The 14,415-nt window shown below is 44.0% G+C and overlaps 1 protein-coding gene across 3 annotated transcripts in view; it reads left to right on the forward strand.

Annotated features, from left to right (window-relative positions):
• The window catches only part of rarga (retinoic acid receptor gamma a), a 57,350-nt gene that overhangs the window by 28,045 nt on the left and 14,890 nt on the right, over nt 1–14,415 (forward strand). The window contains exon 1 of one of the 3 annotated variants that reach the window (XM_008413710.3): nt 4,118–4,973. The exons of the other annotated variants lie outside the window; for them this stretch is intronic. Coding sequence (XP_008411932.1) covers nt 4,829–4,973 — 145 coding nt within the window. The 5' untranslated portion in view covers nt 4,118–4,828. Of the gene's footprint in view, nt 1–4,117; nt 4,974–14,415 lie in introns of those variants that run through there. 3 annotated transcript variants of the gene reach the window in all.

Genomic DNA, 14,415 nt, shown 5'->3' on the forward strand with positions numbered 1-14,415 from the left:
AGTGTCTTTCTGAGGCTTGTCTGTCTCTTCAGTAACTATTCTAATATTTTTTTATTCTCTTGTAAAAAATTATTTCATTGAGCGAAACCATGGTGGCTTGTTTATGGTAAATTTACTGTCTTTTCTCTTTCGCATTATAGCCACAGCCGTGCTCACTGTAACATCTGGTAGGTTATTATATATTTAACCAATAGCATGAGCTTGGTTTGCTAAAATAAGGTTGTGAAAGGTTTGAGAGAGTCCTCTTTTATCCATCACGGCATGCCTCTTGTGTGATATCATAGAAAGAGAAGCCTTTTTGTAGGTCATTAAAAAATGACAGATTCAGCTCATATTAATTTGCCCTGTTAAGGAGAGGGATTTATTTCTGTATGTGCTCATGTTTTAGTGTGTTTCTTGGCTTTTTAAGCTCTTTATTTTCACATGCATACAATGCATAGATGCATTTGTATGCGCATACAAATGCATAGATGCATACAAATGCATCTATGCATACAATGCATAGATGCATTGTATGCATAGATGCATAGATGCATTGTATGCATCTATGCATCTATGCATACAATGCATAGATGTATACAATGCATACAATGCATAGATGCATACAATGCATTGTATACAATCTTGGAAGATATCCAAGATATCTTCCAAGATATCTTCCAAGATATCTTGGAAGATATCTTCCAATATCTTCCAAGATATTGGAAGATATTTCTTCCAATATCTTCATTGGAAGAAAAATATTGACAAGTTCAGCACCTGCGTTCCCAGCTGCATTTTATGTTTAGGCATGCTTTGTCCTGTTTAGTAAAAAAGACAAAGCGTATGGCTTTTCATAAATGTCAATGCAATCTGGTTCTTGGATATTATCAGTCTGACTGTGTTGGAATTGAGCCCATCATCTCCAGTGATCTGCTTCTGCAAGTGGACACTTGCCAAATTAAAAAAATAAATAAATAATGCCTACATTCCTCTTTCAAAGTCGCTATGCTGCTTTAAAGTGGGGGCTCGTCTTTATTACCTCACACAAAACTGAGTTTTTTACGGTTTGGCTGAAAGCTGAATGGCTGTATACAGAGGAAGTGGCAACAATGTGTTGTATATGTCTTATCTGTAATTGGCATCAGAGTGTCAGACAGTAGTAAACCTGATTTTCCTGGGCTGCTGCTCACGTGCAGCTAAATGCAGACTTTGTCCAGCTGTCCTTTCTGTGAAACTAAATAAAAATAAAAAATAAAAAAAATGCTGTTTCTGCTCAAAAAGATTTTAAGTGCTTTCTTTTTTAAATTCCTCATAATAAACTCAGTCGAGGGTAGGAGCCAACACAAAATGACCAGCAATTTGGCAGTTGGTGAAAATGAGATATTTCCAAAAACCAGAAATGAATACAGAGAACTTTGTCAACTAAAACAAATCACACAGTCAGGAAAAAATGGCCTTGGGGAACTTGATGAAATGGAGAGCATTCGCAGAAACAGAAGGGGAGAGAGAGAGAGAGAGAGAGAGAGAGAGAGAGAGAGAGAAAACCCAAAAAATTAAAGGAAAAAGAGATGGAGAGACTTGTGAGCCAGATTTGGGGAGAGAAAGAGGGAGGGCAGGATAAGTTTGGGGGGAAAGTTAGTGGCCCTGTGGGGGTTTCTTCTGGAGTTCAACCTCTCTGGCTGGGGAAGGAAGGGGAGGAAGGAGGGGGAGGGAGGGGGAAGCAGGGAACAACCTGGGTCAGCAGCAGTATGGAGTATGTGTAGATTAGATGTCTAAACTCGCTCTGCAAACTCTCCAAAGCCCTGAAAGACTTGCACCGCTCGTAGCTGGTTGCCAATAAGATGGGAACCTGTGGGGTTAGTGGTCTCGGTTACCGCCTCAAAGACCTTCAAATGAAATGTTAAAAAACACAGAAATCGACAAGGCTCCATAAATCTAAAAAAACACAAAACAGAGTCTCTAGTGTGAGAGCATGATAAAAAGTGATAGTGTTGCAGCTCGCCAGTCCAAAAATCTATTACATAAAACTTTTTTGAGCACCTGGGGATTATCCAGTTTTTGGTTTCCAGAATCCTGGATGAAATTAGCTGCTGGGCAAGAAAAAAAAAAGCCAAGCAGAAAGGAGACGAAAGATGAGGAAAAGAATGCATATTTAATAATTGTGTAAGTTGGTTGACAGAGGGGATGAGCAATATGGACTTGAAATTTTCTCACAGCATTTTGTGATATAGCGATAACAATCAAAGTGATGATTAAAAACATTTAAAGAGAATAATATCAGAGCCCAACAAAAACCAAATACTGCTTAAAAAATAAAACGTATCCATTTTAATATAAATATTATGTTCAGTACACCATTTAGAAGTAGTAATACTGAACAGCCAAACAGCACATAATTTGAAATTAGAAATATAAATACTGATACTTCGTAATGCTTCTATGGAACTAACGCTGAAAAACAAACAAAAAAACTTCAGCAGTAAGAATCACAAACCCAACCAAAACGTACATTTCTAGGATAAAGATAGAGTTTATTGCAATATTAACACTTCTAATCACAACCCTCATGAGTTAGTGATACCGGAAAAGAAAAAGGTTCCATTTAGCTCCTAAATGAATAAATTTGATCAACAATACAGTCACCAAAACACCCATGGCTGACAGAAAACGAAATGAATTCTGAACTAATTTCATGTCAGCTGTGAGACAACTTTTAAAAGCAGAAATGCACATCGTACACATTTGTAAAAAAATTAAAATAAAAAAAAGAAAATCTGGCAAACTTTTAGCCTCTCAATCAACAAAGGGGTTTAAAGCTGAGAGGCAGGAACGAAAAAAGAAGAAAAAAAGCTGCAACATCACTGATGGAGGCAGTTTGTCATCCAACCTAAATGCTTTAGCTCTTGTCGTCATAAAGCCTGCTTTTATGACCTGACAGCTGTACGAAGAAACGCATAAAAACTGCTGATGCTGTTTACTGTCAGACGGAACAAAAGAGCTCTTTAAATGTGCGCCTGTCTGCGTGATTAGTGTGCGGCCTGCATTTGAGTCCGACTTTCTGTACGCGGCGACTTAAGAAAACAAACCAGACGTCTCAGAGCCGGAGCAGTCGCTTTTGGGTCAACAAACACCGTAATGAAAATCGATCAAACTGGCCAGAAATGAAAAAACAAAACAGAACAAACATGGTTACTTTCATCAGACAGGGAACGAGTGAAGTGTTAGACTGAAAGAGAAAGAAAGGGAGAGGGAGAGAGAGAGAGAGAGGAGGGGGGGAAAGGAGTGAGGGCACAATGTGTTTATGGAGAGTGTAGCCCGCAGCACAGATTGACAGGAAATGGTGTCTTTTTTGCCTCCTGGGCTGTACCACTTGTACCGGTTTGACAGGGGTGGAGATGAATGTGCAGAGCTCACAGAGTCAGCCTATTTTATTATCACATATCTCCCATTGTATCAGGATGTTTGCTCTCGCCCAGCCAGAGTCTATCAGTCTGCTGAGCAACAGTTAGGACCAGCGACTGGCTTTTTTATTGACCGTGGACTGCCTATTGATTTCCGTCCCTCTGATTTACTATCGCTGTGAGGGCGCTGCTGCTCTCTCAAATTGAATTGCTTTCATCGATACTCTTGAACAGCGAGCGTGAGAGAAGACGGCAAGCGCTTCACGGCAGAAACACGAATGACGGGAGGGCCTCCTTTTGACGCGTCAGACGTCATGTCCTGTGCTGTCCGCATCCTTGCGTCAGCTTCGGCGGGTATAAATCACAAATGAGGTCAAGTGAGCCTGCAAGGAGTGTGTCTAGCACATGGTGTGTTTGTATATTGGAGGTATTTGTCTGTGTAAATGCACTGCTGGGATTGAGCAAGGCAGCCCTCATTCATCACTGTAAAAGTACTTCCTGAGGGGAAAGGCAGAAAGCGCTGCCCCGTCCTCTGTTCCCTGGAGCAGACAGAGAAGGAGGGAGAAATTCTCTCCCCCCACCCTTCTCCTCTCCCCTCTGGCATCTGGTTTCTGGGTTCAGCCACATCACAATGTTCTCTCTCTCTCTATGTCTCGTACTCTCTCTCTCTATGTCTCGTACTCTCTCTTTGACGAGCACATACACACCAGGCCTGTGGCTGGGGCTTTAATATGGTTATGATTAGAGACGGGGGGCTCGGCAATGGGGGAAGAGAAAAGGGGCTCAGATTTACCGCAGAAAACTGGGGGAGGTGCGGTGTGGAGCAGATCTGAACTGAAGATGCTTGCAAAGAAGGGGTGTTTGTTTTGCATCAAGCACGAACGCAGCACAGGCAATGGGAATAAAGTTTTGCCCTTTGAGCAGATCGGTTGCGCCTCTCGTGCAAACTCTGCTGCCGGACAGCACCCATCACTCCTCCCCTCCCCTCCTTTTGGTTCCTCTGCTCCCCGCCTCCTCTGGCATTCTCTCTGACTCTCTCCACCCCCCTCTCAGAGCGTCATGCCTAGGCAGTTGGTTCACTCCGCCGTGTCTGGGGCTCAGCGAGAACTCTGAGAGGCTGTTATTTAGGTCTGTTACAGCGCACCGATCAGGGGAGGGGGGGAAAGCAGAGAGGCAGAGATCAGCCCTCAGGAACCAGATCTGCATTCCAGCCGGGACGGAAAAAAAAAAAAAAAGCTGGGGGAGCTCGGCATCTGCAGGGACGGAGAGTGACAGCAAGGGAGAAGTTGAAAGGGGAGGGAAGCAGGTCCAGATAGCTGCGGCGGGCTGTGTTGTTGTCACTGCCTTGGTGAGTGACGTGAGCAGTGGAAGCAGGATAGGAGCGGCAGGCAGGCGGGCAGGACTGAGTCTCGTAGTGATTTGTGCTGAGGGTTGGGGGGGCAAGCATGTTTGACTGCATGGAAGCCCTGGGAATGGGCCCCCGTCAGCTGTATGATGTCACCAGCCGCGGTGCGTGCATGCTGCGGAAGGCGAGCCCCTTCTTCCCGGCTTTGGACCCCTTCGCCTGGACGGGCAGTGCCAGTGTTCAGTGTAAGTGGCTTCCAGCTTGGCTTCACGTGTGACACACTCCATTCTTTCTAGTTCTCTCTCTCTCTCTCTCTCTCTCTCTCTCTCTCTCTTTCTCTCTCGCACACACACAGACAGACGCAAACACACTCCTTCTTGTTGCTGTCTTGTTTACCCCTCAGGGCTCGACTGAGGGGGCTGCTGTCAGGGGGCTGCAGAGCAGGACAGGAAAAGACTGGGACAGACAGTCTCTTCTTTCCTTTTCTCTCTTAGCAGCCAGCTTTTGGCTGCTCTCAGATTAAAACAGAAACTTTCCACGGGGATGCTACATTAAACGAGTTGGCTGTGTTTATTTACTTTGGTGACCTCATGAGAGTCAAGTTCCAGTCACAATAAGAGCCACTTGAGGTTTGAACTTGCCTTGTCAAAGTAGAGCGACAGGAAGCAAATTCCTCTTCAAAAACTATTCCCTTCCGTTGCTCATGTCAGTTTCCTAAAGCAATGCTGTCTTTGGGAGTTTTGATCTGCCTCCTGTAGCCTTTATGGGTCAGGGATTTGGTTTATGCTTATGGAAAGCCAAACAGCCTCGAATTAATAAGCTGATGAATTATTTAGGGAATAAATTAATGAAGACATAGGAGCACACACAAAGTCCTGACAAAGCAAAGGGGCCAGCTCTCTCCGCTCTCTCTATTTCCCTGTTGTTGCTCTGTCGGATTTGAGAAAAGCCTGTCACTTCAGTCAACTGGGGCCCATTTTTCTACAACCTACGGTGTGACTACTACTGCCGTGTGAGTGTGTGATAGTTGGGGAAATAAACACAATAGGTGTAAGTGGGGGGGGAAAAAAGCCAGTTATGATAGCGGAGTGGAAAGCATTCAAGAATGTACGAAAAGCTGGAGGTGATGGGGGGGGGGGCTTTCTTTTTCTTTTTCTTTTTTTTCCCCTTTCTTGCTTTCTTCTGCGAGCTTGTCCTTCTGCTTTTTGTTCCTTGTTACTGCATCTTGGTGGGGGGAGTCATCTGTCTTCATTAATCGTGAAGACACCAGCATTTCAGTGGCCGTCATGCACACTGGCTGAGCTTTAATGAAGACAGATGCCCTGTCAGCGGAGGCTGAGGCCAGAGGGGACTCAAGCCAGCCCCGGCCTGCTCTGCTACAGCTAAGCAAATCCCAGATCATAACAAGATGAGATTTGTTTATTTGAATCAGGCCTCTCTTTTTGATGCACTATCACACTTGGACTTATTTAAAAGAGTGTTGGCACCTCGGATGACAGAAAACGTACTCTTTTTATATTTCAGTTTTCACTCTTTGTCCCCCCCCCTCCTCCAGAATTGAAGGTGCAAAGAAGTACCGGGAAGCTACCCCAAGGGCAGGAGAGCCAAGTCTGGCAGAGCAGAGCAAGTGGAGGCTGGTTTGGTGTACTGTTTCAAAACCCTCTGCGCTCAGAAACCTTTGTAAACAAGGCTGCCCTATCGCCACACAACAAGCCATAATGCCTCTCTTTGCTGAAGCGGTTGCTCCTCATTGTCCTCATCAATGAGGCTGATGAATTGATGTTTGAGTCTGATATCTCATTAAGTTCAGCCAGCTGCAGCACGACAGAGGGACCTGCCCGCGTCCTTATGCCATACTCACAGAGGCATGATCCCTGCATGCCAAATTAAGCGCTGTTTTTTTTTTTTCTTCTGAGAAGTCATTTGACTCTGCCGTGATGCTTGAAAATGAATCAAACCGTTTCTCTCTCTCTCTCTCTCTCTCTCTCTCTCTCTCTCTCTCTCTCTCTCTCTCTCTCGAGTAAAAATAGTTTTCATCTCTAGCGTGGCAGAAATTGATGGAAATTGTGATTTTCTATGACTAAAAATGCACTAAAAATGTTTGTCCCACTAAATCTTCCAGCAGATGAGTGTAAGCTGTTGTCCCGGCAGTAAATCTGCAGTGGTGATAAGTGTCACTGCCGCTGGCTGTTAGCCAGGGACAATCGGCTGACTTAAAAGTGCATGGTAGGGTTTCCTGTTTTTGTCCTCAAGTAGGGAGACCTCAATGTCAGGGGTTAGTCAGAGGCTACGGCCTGACCAGTTGTCAGGGTTGCTGCATGTGTGGCTCGCTGAAAAGTGGACCCTTTCAACCAGCCCCGGCCCATGTAATGCTCTTAAGTGCCTTATGCCACAGAGCTGGTGCTACATCTGAGCTGCCCCACACGTAGAGATAATGGACACTGATTTAGTCATATGTCAATGAGAACTGAATTAGTCAACTTCTAGGCAAGCCATTTGAGGGAGCCCATGCACACCAAACCCTTCATTGTCAATTTTCATTTGCTAGAAGAATGAGGCAATTACACTTAGCAGTTGCGAGGGGTCAGAAAAAGGGAAAGTGTGTTTTTCTCATCGACACACGCTCGTGGCTCGGTCTCTCCACAACACAGTTTGGATATTCATTTTGGTACTCTCATGAGCCCGAGTAGTAATGTCTCTAACACACTTCCACAGTCACACACACTCTCTTTGTTCCCCCTCCTTTTCCCCAATGTGCTGTTTGGAGGTGAACTGAGGAGCTAATTAAAATAAGGTTGTACATCTCAGCATCAGTGGCCGAAGAAATAGGAGTTGCCTGTGACCGCTGGCACATTCTGGCCTGATAATTTTCTCTCCTATACAAGTCTGCAGTTATTTCATTATAATTACAAAAGATTCAATTAAAAGATTAGGATGCCTTCGGGGGGAGGAGCTGGGTATATAGATAGCATTATCTTGCGTGGGAGGATGTGTGTGTGTGTGGCGTGTGGGGGTGCGTGTGTGTGTGTGTGTACGGGTGTGTGTGCGTGTGTGTGTGTGTGTGTAAGAAAAAGTGGGAAATGCAAAGTGATATTTCAATTCTTACAAGGAACTACAACTATATTGATGCACATATACATGAATCTTGTTAATCCTTTGAAGACTTGATGAAAACACGGGATTAATTTAGCTAGTCGGAGGTCTCTGATGTGTAACGGATGCATACAAGTAATAAGGCTTGTTACACTAAAAAGGGATTTTAAGGAAGAAGTCGTTTTGCTTTGTATGTTTAAAGTGTACTCAAGCTGTAACATTATAAGTAGAGATGCACAGATCACAGTTTTGTGGTTGACTTTGATCTTCATTTTTCTGTAACTGCCTTGGCCTGCTGATTCTGGCTGCCCTTCAAAAACTTTCATATTAGAAGATGAAAGAACATCAACTATTTTGTGGGCCTTTCAGCTGCGTGTGATCATTTATCATTTATAGGAGTGGAGGCAATGTTACACTCTGTGTGAGACACACAGAGAGAGAGAGAGAGAGAGAAGGTAAAATTGCTATAAATTTCGTGCAGCACCTCCTATTAATGATTTTCTTGGTTAGCTTTGCTAAAAATAGCAATCTCTATGCATATTCTCTTGGAAGGTTTGGTTATTACCTTGTCTCTGAGACTTCTCAAAGGCAACCAATATGCATATTCATGATGTTGTTGCAATAGGGTGCAGAGTGAGGCACGCTTACAGCAAGAAGGTCCTGCGTTCAAATCCCTGTCTGAGGTCTTTCTGCATGTTCTCCCTTTGCATGCTTCGACTCTCTGGGTACTCTGGCTGCCTGCCGCACAAAATCAAGACTGTTAGGTTGAATTATCTCTCTTAATTGTCCTTAGGTGTAAGTGTGTCTGTCTATGTTGCCCTGCGATGTACTGATGACCTGTCCGGGGTGTTCCCTGCCTCTCGCCCAATGTCAGCCGGAAGTAGGCACCAGCCTCCCCCCACCCCTCCCTGATACCCTGTAGGGATAAAGGGCTTTAGATAATGGTTGAATGGATGGATTGTTTGTTGCAGCCTGGAAAATATTTTCGTAGCTTCAGGACTTTTTTTCAGATTGACTTGAGTGGCACTGTCACACCTCCCATTCGCAGATCTGTCTCACCCCACAGTAATAGCCGAGCCCATTACTGGGCAGAGCAGCCTATAAATAAACAGTCTCAATCCTTGCAGTTGCCTAAAGTTTTTTTTATTTTCTTTTTTCTTGATCTCATTTTCACGTGAGGCTTTGCTTATGCATAAACAAGACGGTGTGAATTAGTTCTTGCACGGATTGTGTCTGTTTGCAAAATCCCATACGTTAACCTATGGTGGTGTTTACATGTCTGTTAGGGGGGACTGTGGGCACCCAGACTGCATGTCGAATGCAGAGACAGACAATGTGCCAGGGCTGGATTCCTCAAGTCCGTGCTGGAATCCACCTCTGCTCTAAAAGCAGTTTATAACCCTCTCCGCAGTGTCAGTCGCACCGCTGTAAATAAAACCAATCAACCACAGTATGGATGATAAATCGTGGACTGGTTGCTTGTGTTTTCCTGAAGTTTGTGGTGAGTTCTCCCCCCCGCCCCCCTGAAAGAGTGTGTTTCACTAACTTCTTGATTCCGTAACATTATGAGAATTCCTGCTCAGCTGATGGTTTGCGGAGGCCAAATGTTTGAGTTCGGAGTAAAAATGTGAACTTTTGGGAGTTCTTTCACAATGTTTTGTTGGTTCAAGTTATTGTGGCAGCCCACTCCTACACCCAATGTCTGGCTGCTGCCATTGTAGCTGTTTACTGAGAACAGCTCTCTGGCTGCCAAGCACGTTTTTCCTATGAACAAAGGCGTGGGCAATTGGCAAACTTTCAGTGTATGCGTGTGGGCTGTATTAGAACAAACACCTGAGAGTTGCATACATGAGCATGTGCGAGGTTTGTTTATAGCACATACATTTAAGCACTCGTGATAAATGTGAGGAGAACGGTTCTGTCGCCAACATGCTATTGACTGACAGCCAGGCTCAAATGTTGCTGAGGGGTTCAGTGTTATGAGAAAATGTAGGCCAGGACTGGAAACCCAGGAGAGCATGACTGTCCTGCCTCTGTGTATGTGTGAATGGGTTGTGTTTACGCAGCCGACGGCACAGGGCCGGGAGTGGTGAGCGACTGGTGTTGGACAGCTATTATCTGAGCTCAGAGGTGGAGAGTGATGGGGAGGGATAGAGGAGGCCCGTTGGAGTTGTTTTTTCTCAAACATTAGTCAAATTCTGCCAGTGTGTGTATGAGCAACTGCCATGAACATCCTTGCGGTAATGGTGCATTAGTTCATTTGTATATGCCAGCATCAGGTGATTTGTTTGTGTATTTATGTGTTCGTTTCGGCGCGAGCGTGCCTTTGTCTGTATACTTTGGCTGTGAGGGGGAACAGGTGTGCACAAACTGACATGCCTGTAATTGTGCGCTTGTAGCTGCTAGTTTGGGATAAGATGAATGGTACCAGGGAATTTCACGGATGCCCTCATGTGCAACTTTTTGTTTGTGTTCAAGAGATATGATCACTGTTAATAATCAAGTTGAACTAGAAAACAGGAAAATGTGATACCATGTAGGGAATCTAGTGGTTTATCTGGTTAGTGGTTAAAATTCTCTGTTTTATTAAATTTATTTTATATCGAGGCATCTCCATAACCAAATAAAACAAACATAGTTTAATGAATAAAATAGGTGGAATATGCAGGTGTTGTATTTGAGTAGATTTTTTAATCTGGGGTTTTTGGGAAGAAATTAACAAGTTCTATATCCCATTGAAACACATTCGTTAAATTTAAAATTTGAAAATACACTTAATAACTTAATTGAATTCCAACTGTTAAGGCTATTTATACCAACAAAAAAATTTTTGTAAAACATTACAAACATCATTCTCAGGATTGATTTCACAATTTTAATGTTGTCGTAGGCCTCAAATCCAGTCCAGACTCCTGCCAAACTGTGAACTAGCTTGTAAATGTTTTCAAACGCAAATTGAGATTTTTGCTTTTAGTTGCAAGTTTGCCTGTCATTTTATTCTCACATCGCTTTCAGATTCTGTTCTCTTGATCACCTTTTCTGTTATGTACCATAAATTCAGATTGTCACCAGATAAACTATTTAAATGCTAATATGGCCAAATGTTGTCTCCCAGCCTAACAGTGTCTGTATTAGGTAGCTGCATCTACACAACAGGGCAATAACTCAAGAACTATTTCCTGTCTTACTTCATAGATTGGCTGCATGGCTGGTTGCAGACTTTTTAAACTGCTCTAACAAGGAGACATGTAAATCTATTCCCAGACAACCACAGCTGAGATACACCGTTCACTGGCCAGAGCTGCCTCGTAGCTCGTGCAAGCTGGCTGGCTTGCTTGCATGTTTGACTTTAGCATAAGCACTGTTGCTAAGCTAAGAAAAAGCATGATTCAATGTTTGCCCTTTCGCAGAAACTTTCTCAACCATGACTCTTTCCACACATTCTAACTTTTCCTATGTCCACATATTCATTCAAACTACAACCCCATTAAACATCTTCTTAGATGGAGACTGCGACTAGTCAAACCGACATCTGCCGCTAAATGCTACAATAACGTATTGCTAGGAATTATTCAAATAAAAAATAAAAAAAGTATGTGTTGTTAATATGTAACTATTATCGAACACTAAATTTAAACACTGTTGTGCTTAAATAAGATTAGACAATTGTGATAGTCAGCTTGCACTACAAAAAAAGTTAGAATTTCACAGTTTTGGCTGTTTTGCTTCTTTTTTGTATGCCTGTGAATATAAGTGTTAATTTATCTTCCTTTTACCGCATGAGGGCAACTATTCCGAAGCAATAAAACCAATGTTAATGCACTCATTGATTCATTTGAGCCGCTGTGGAAAATTATTTCTCTGAAGCGGAGACAAGAGGGGCATTATCGCTCACACACATGACACACTCTCATGAGCAGGCACAGGGGAATAAAAAGCACATGCTCCTCAGTGGTTTCAAACGAGCCGATAATATATTTCCTCTTTAGCATGACCTGCAGCTGATCGAGAGTTTACTGTAAATGCCCTGCGATCAGACCTGAATTAAACAGCTAGACAATAAACCAGAAAGAAAGCACATTCCTCTTTTGTCTCAACAGAACTGCTTGTATTGTCTCTGTCAGCGGCGTATTCATGCATGTTAAGAGCAGTGAATCACAAGCAAAAAGAGCACACGTTCAACAGTTTTCTTTCTATTCCACATGCCAATTACCCACTTAACTTCCTGTTGCGACATCTTGGAGGAGGAAATGAATCACAGAATGGCTTAAATCTAGACGCTCTCGTCAGAGTTTTTCGAGTCTCCGCCCCGGCGCAAGGTTGGGCAACTGGTTGGCGGTTGGTTGCCAAGCAAGAGTGAAAAACTTTCATATGCATCATTGCTCCACCGGGCCACTCAAAGCAGAAGTTTCTCAGCGACTTCTACATCTGATATGAGTCTGGGGTGTTTGTGCCAGTTTAGGGGACTTGCCTCTGTTGCCAGGAAAAAAGAAACTAATCACAATGTACCGTATTTTCCGCACTATAAGGCGCACCTTCAATGAATGGCCTATTTTAAAACTTTTTTCATATATAAGGCGCACCGCATTATAAGGCGCATAGAATAGACGCTTCAGTTTGGTTTGCCAATTTGTTCCATACTCTATTACACATCCACATTTGTAAAGAAAAGGTCCCCGAGTACTTTATATAGTAGTCTGCCCCAGTCATTGTTTCACTCATGGTGTTGGTGTTGCGATATTGTGCCCAACTGGTTTCTGGGTAACACAGACCAACCGACACACTGCCGCCGCAGTCTCTGTCTCTCTTCCCGCACCCCTCCGCCCCACTTGGCTTTAAATGGATTATCAGACTTTATTAACAAACCAGTGTTCTGACAACTATCCCAGCATGCACTGCGCACTTCTTCTTCTACGGGCAAAAATGAAATCGGCAGCTGCTTACCGCAGTTGCTAGACCTGCTGTGGCTCAATATTGGTCCATATAAGGCGCACTGTCAGCTTTGGAGGAAATTGAAGGTTTTTAGGTGCGCCTTATAGTGCGGAAAATACGGTACATGCAGATCATAAATCACTAAGATGATGAGTTTTGCTGTCTGTGTGTGCATTGTTTATTATAGATTTATGAATGAAGGAGGGAGGGAGTAAATAATTTCCACTCAGCATCTGCAGTTGTGGGAAGGACTCGTTCACTGCTGCGTGCGGGCTAGAATGCTCAGTCTAATATCAGGCTTTGTCTTTCCACGCTTTTGACCACTTCCCAAACAAAAAAAAAAAAAAGAGTGCTGGAGTGAATACTACTGTTGTTGTTTACATTATCCTCCTTTCCCCTCACTTCCTCTGACAGAGCGAGGGCTGCAGCCACTGCTGGGCTACTTCTACTTTTGAAGGTTTCTATTGTTGCAGGGAGGAAGCAATAGCAATTGAACGAGTGCGAGTGGCCTTGCCAGAGACAGACAGGTGAGAGCCATGGTGCAGATGGTGGGAGGAAGTCTGCGAGGACGAGAAAAAAACAAAACAAAAAAACCCCCAAGGATCAAAGAGACAGGGTTTCCCTCGATGACTGCTCTCTCTCCTTTTCTCTCCTCACCTCAACCGTCTGCATGCCTGCGCTCCCCGTCCGCTTCCTTGCCTGGCCGCCAGTTATTCTGTCTTCCTGACGTGATCAATGGCCCAGGCCAGTACGGGGCTGCCAGGTTCGGGTTCACTCTCCAGTCACAGGAGGTGAGACGTGTTCCTCCCTGTCTTCTGGTGGGCAGATGACGAGTCAGTTGGAGCTCACCGCAGGGCCATGTGAGACAGATTTTTTCCACAGATCTGCACTTGACTGTCTGCTTTTTTTTTTTTTTTAATGCATGTGCCACTCATAAAAGGCCACCAACCAAAAAAAAAAAAAAAACCCCTTTGATTGAAATCGTATTTCCTAGAATTTTCTTTCTCTTTTAAAGCCTCCTTCCTCGGGTTTTGTACAGGGACATTTGAAGGAAACGTTCCTCACCGAGGTTTTACGGGGGGGACCGGCAGTTTGTGTGTTTGAAGCCAACTTGTGTTTCTTAAGTTGACAGGGTAGTGTGGTACAGGAAAAGAGGTGGGGCGGGTTGTTGGTGGGGGAGAGGGGCGGGTGCGGGCCGCCAAATGTCGGCTTGGGCCGACTCCATCAAGAAAATATCAAAAGGTCCTTTATGAGGTGCTGTAAAGAAGAAAGGGTGTTTTGAAAGCGACCAACAGCCTGCAGGGGTAATTTCACTTCTTAAAATGTGCCTCGAGGAGACATGGCTGTCCCACCTGCTGCCTTTGCTGTGCTCCGCCGTGTAAAGGTGTTTCTGTGTGGATAACAGAAAGTTTTCATAGGTGTTCTGGCAGCACTTTGTGAGCCAGCTTTGTAGCTACGCAGTTTAAGAGCCACATGCCAAATTGTTTTTTATGCATTAGTCAAGGACTTTCACATCTCTTTATTGTGCATGACTTTTACCGGTTATGGCAGAATGTTGTAGTTTTCTGGAGGTTTTCCCCCCGAAGCAAAATTTCACAGAAAAAAAAAATGAAACCATGGCTGACTTTAATCTAAACAGCATAAAAACGTGAGGGAGAAGAA

This window comes from Poecilia reticulata, chromosome 7, assembly GCF_904066995.2.
Source record: "Poecilia reticulata chromosome 7, P_reticulata-male-v2, whole genome shotgun sequence".
NCBI classification, from domain to species: Eukaryota; Metazoa; Chordata; class Actinopteri; order Cyprinodontiformes; family Poeciliidae; genus Poecilia; species Poecilia reticulata.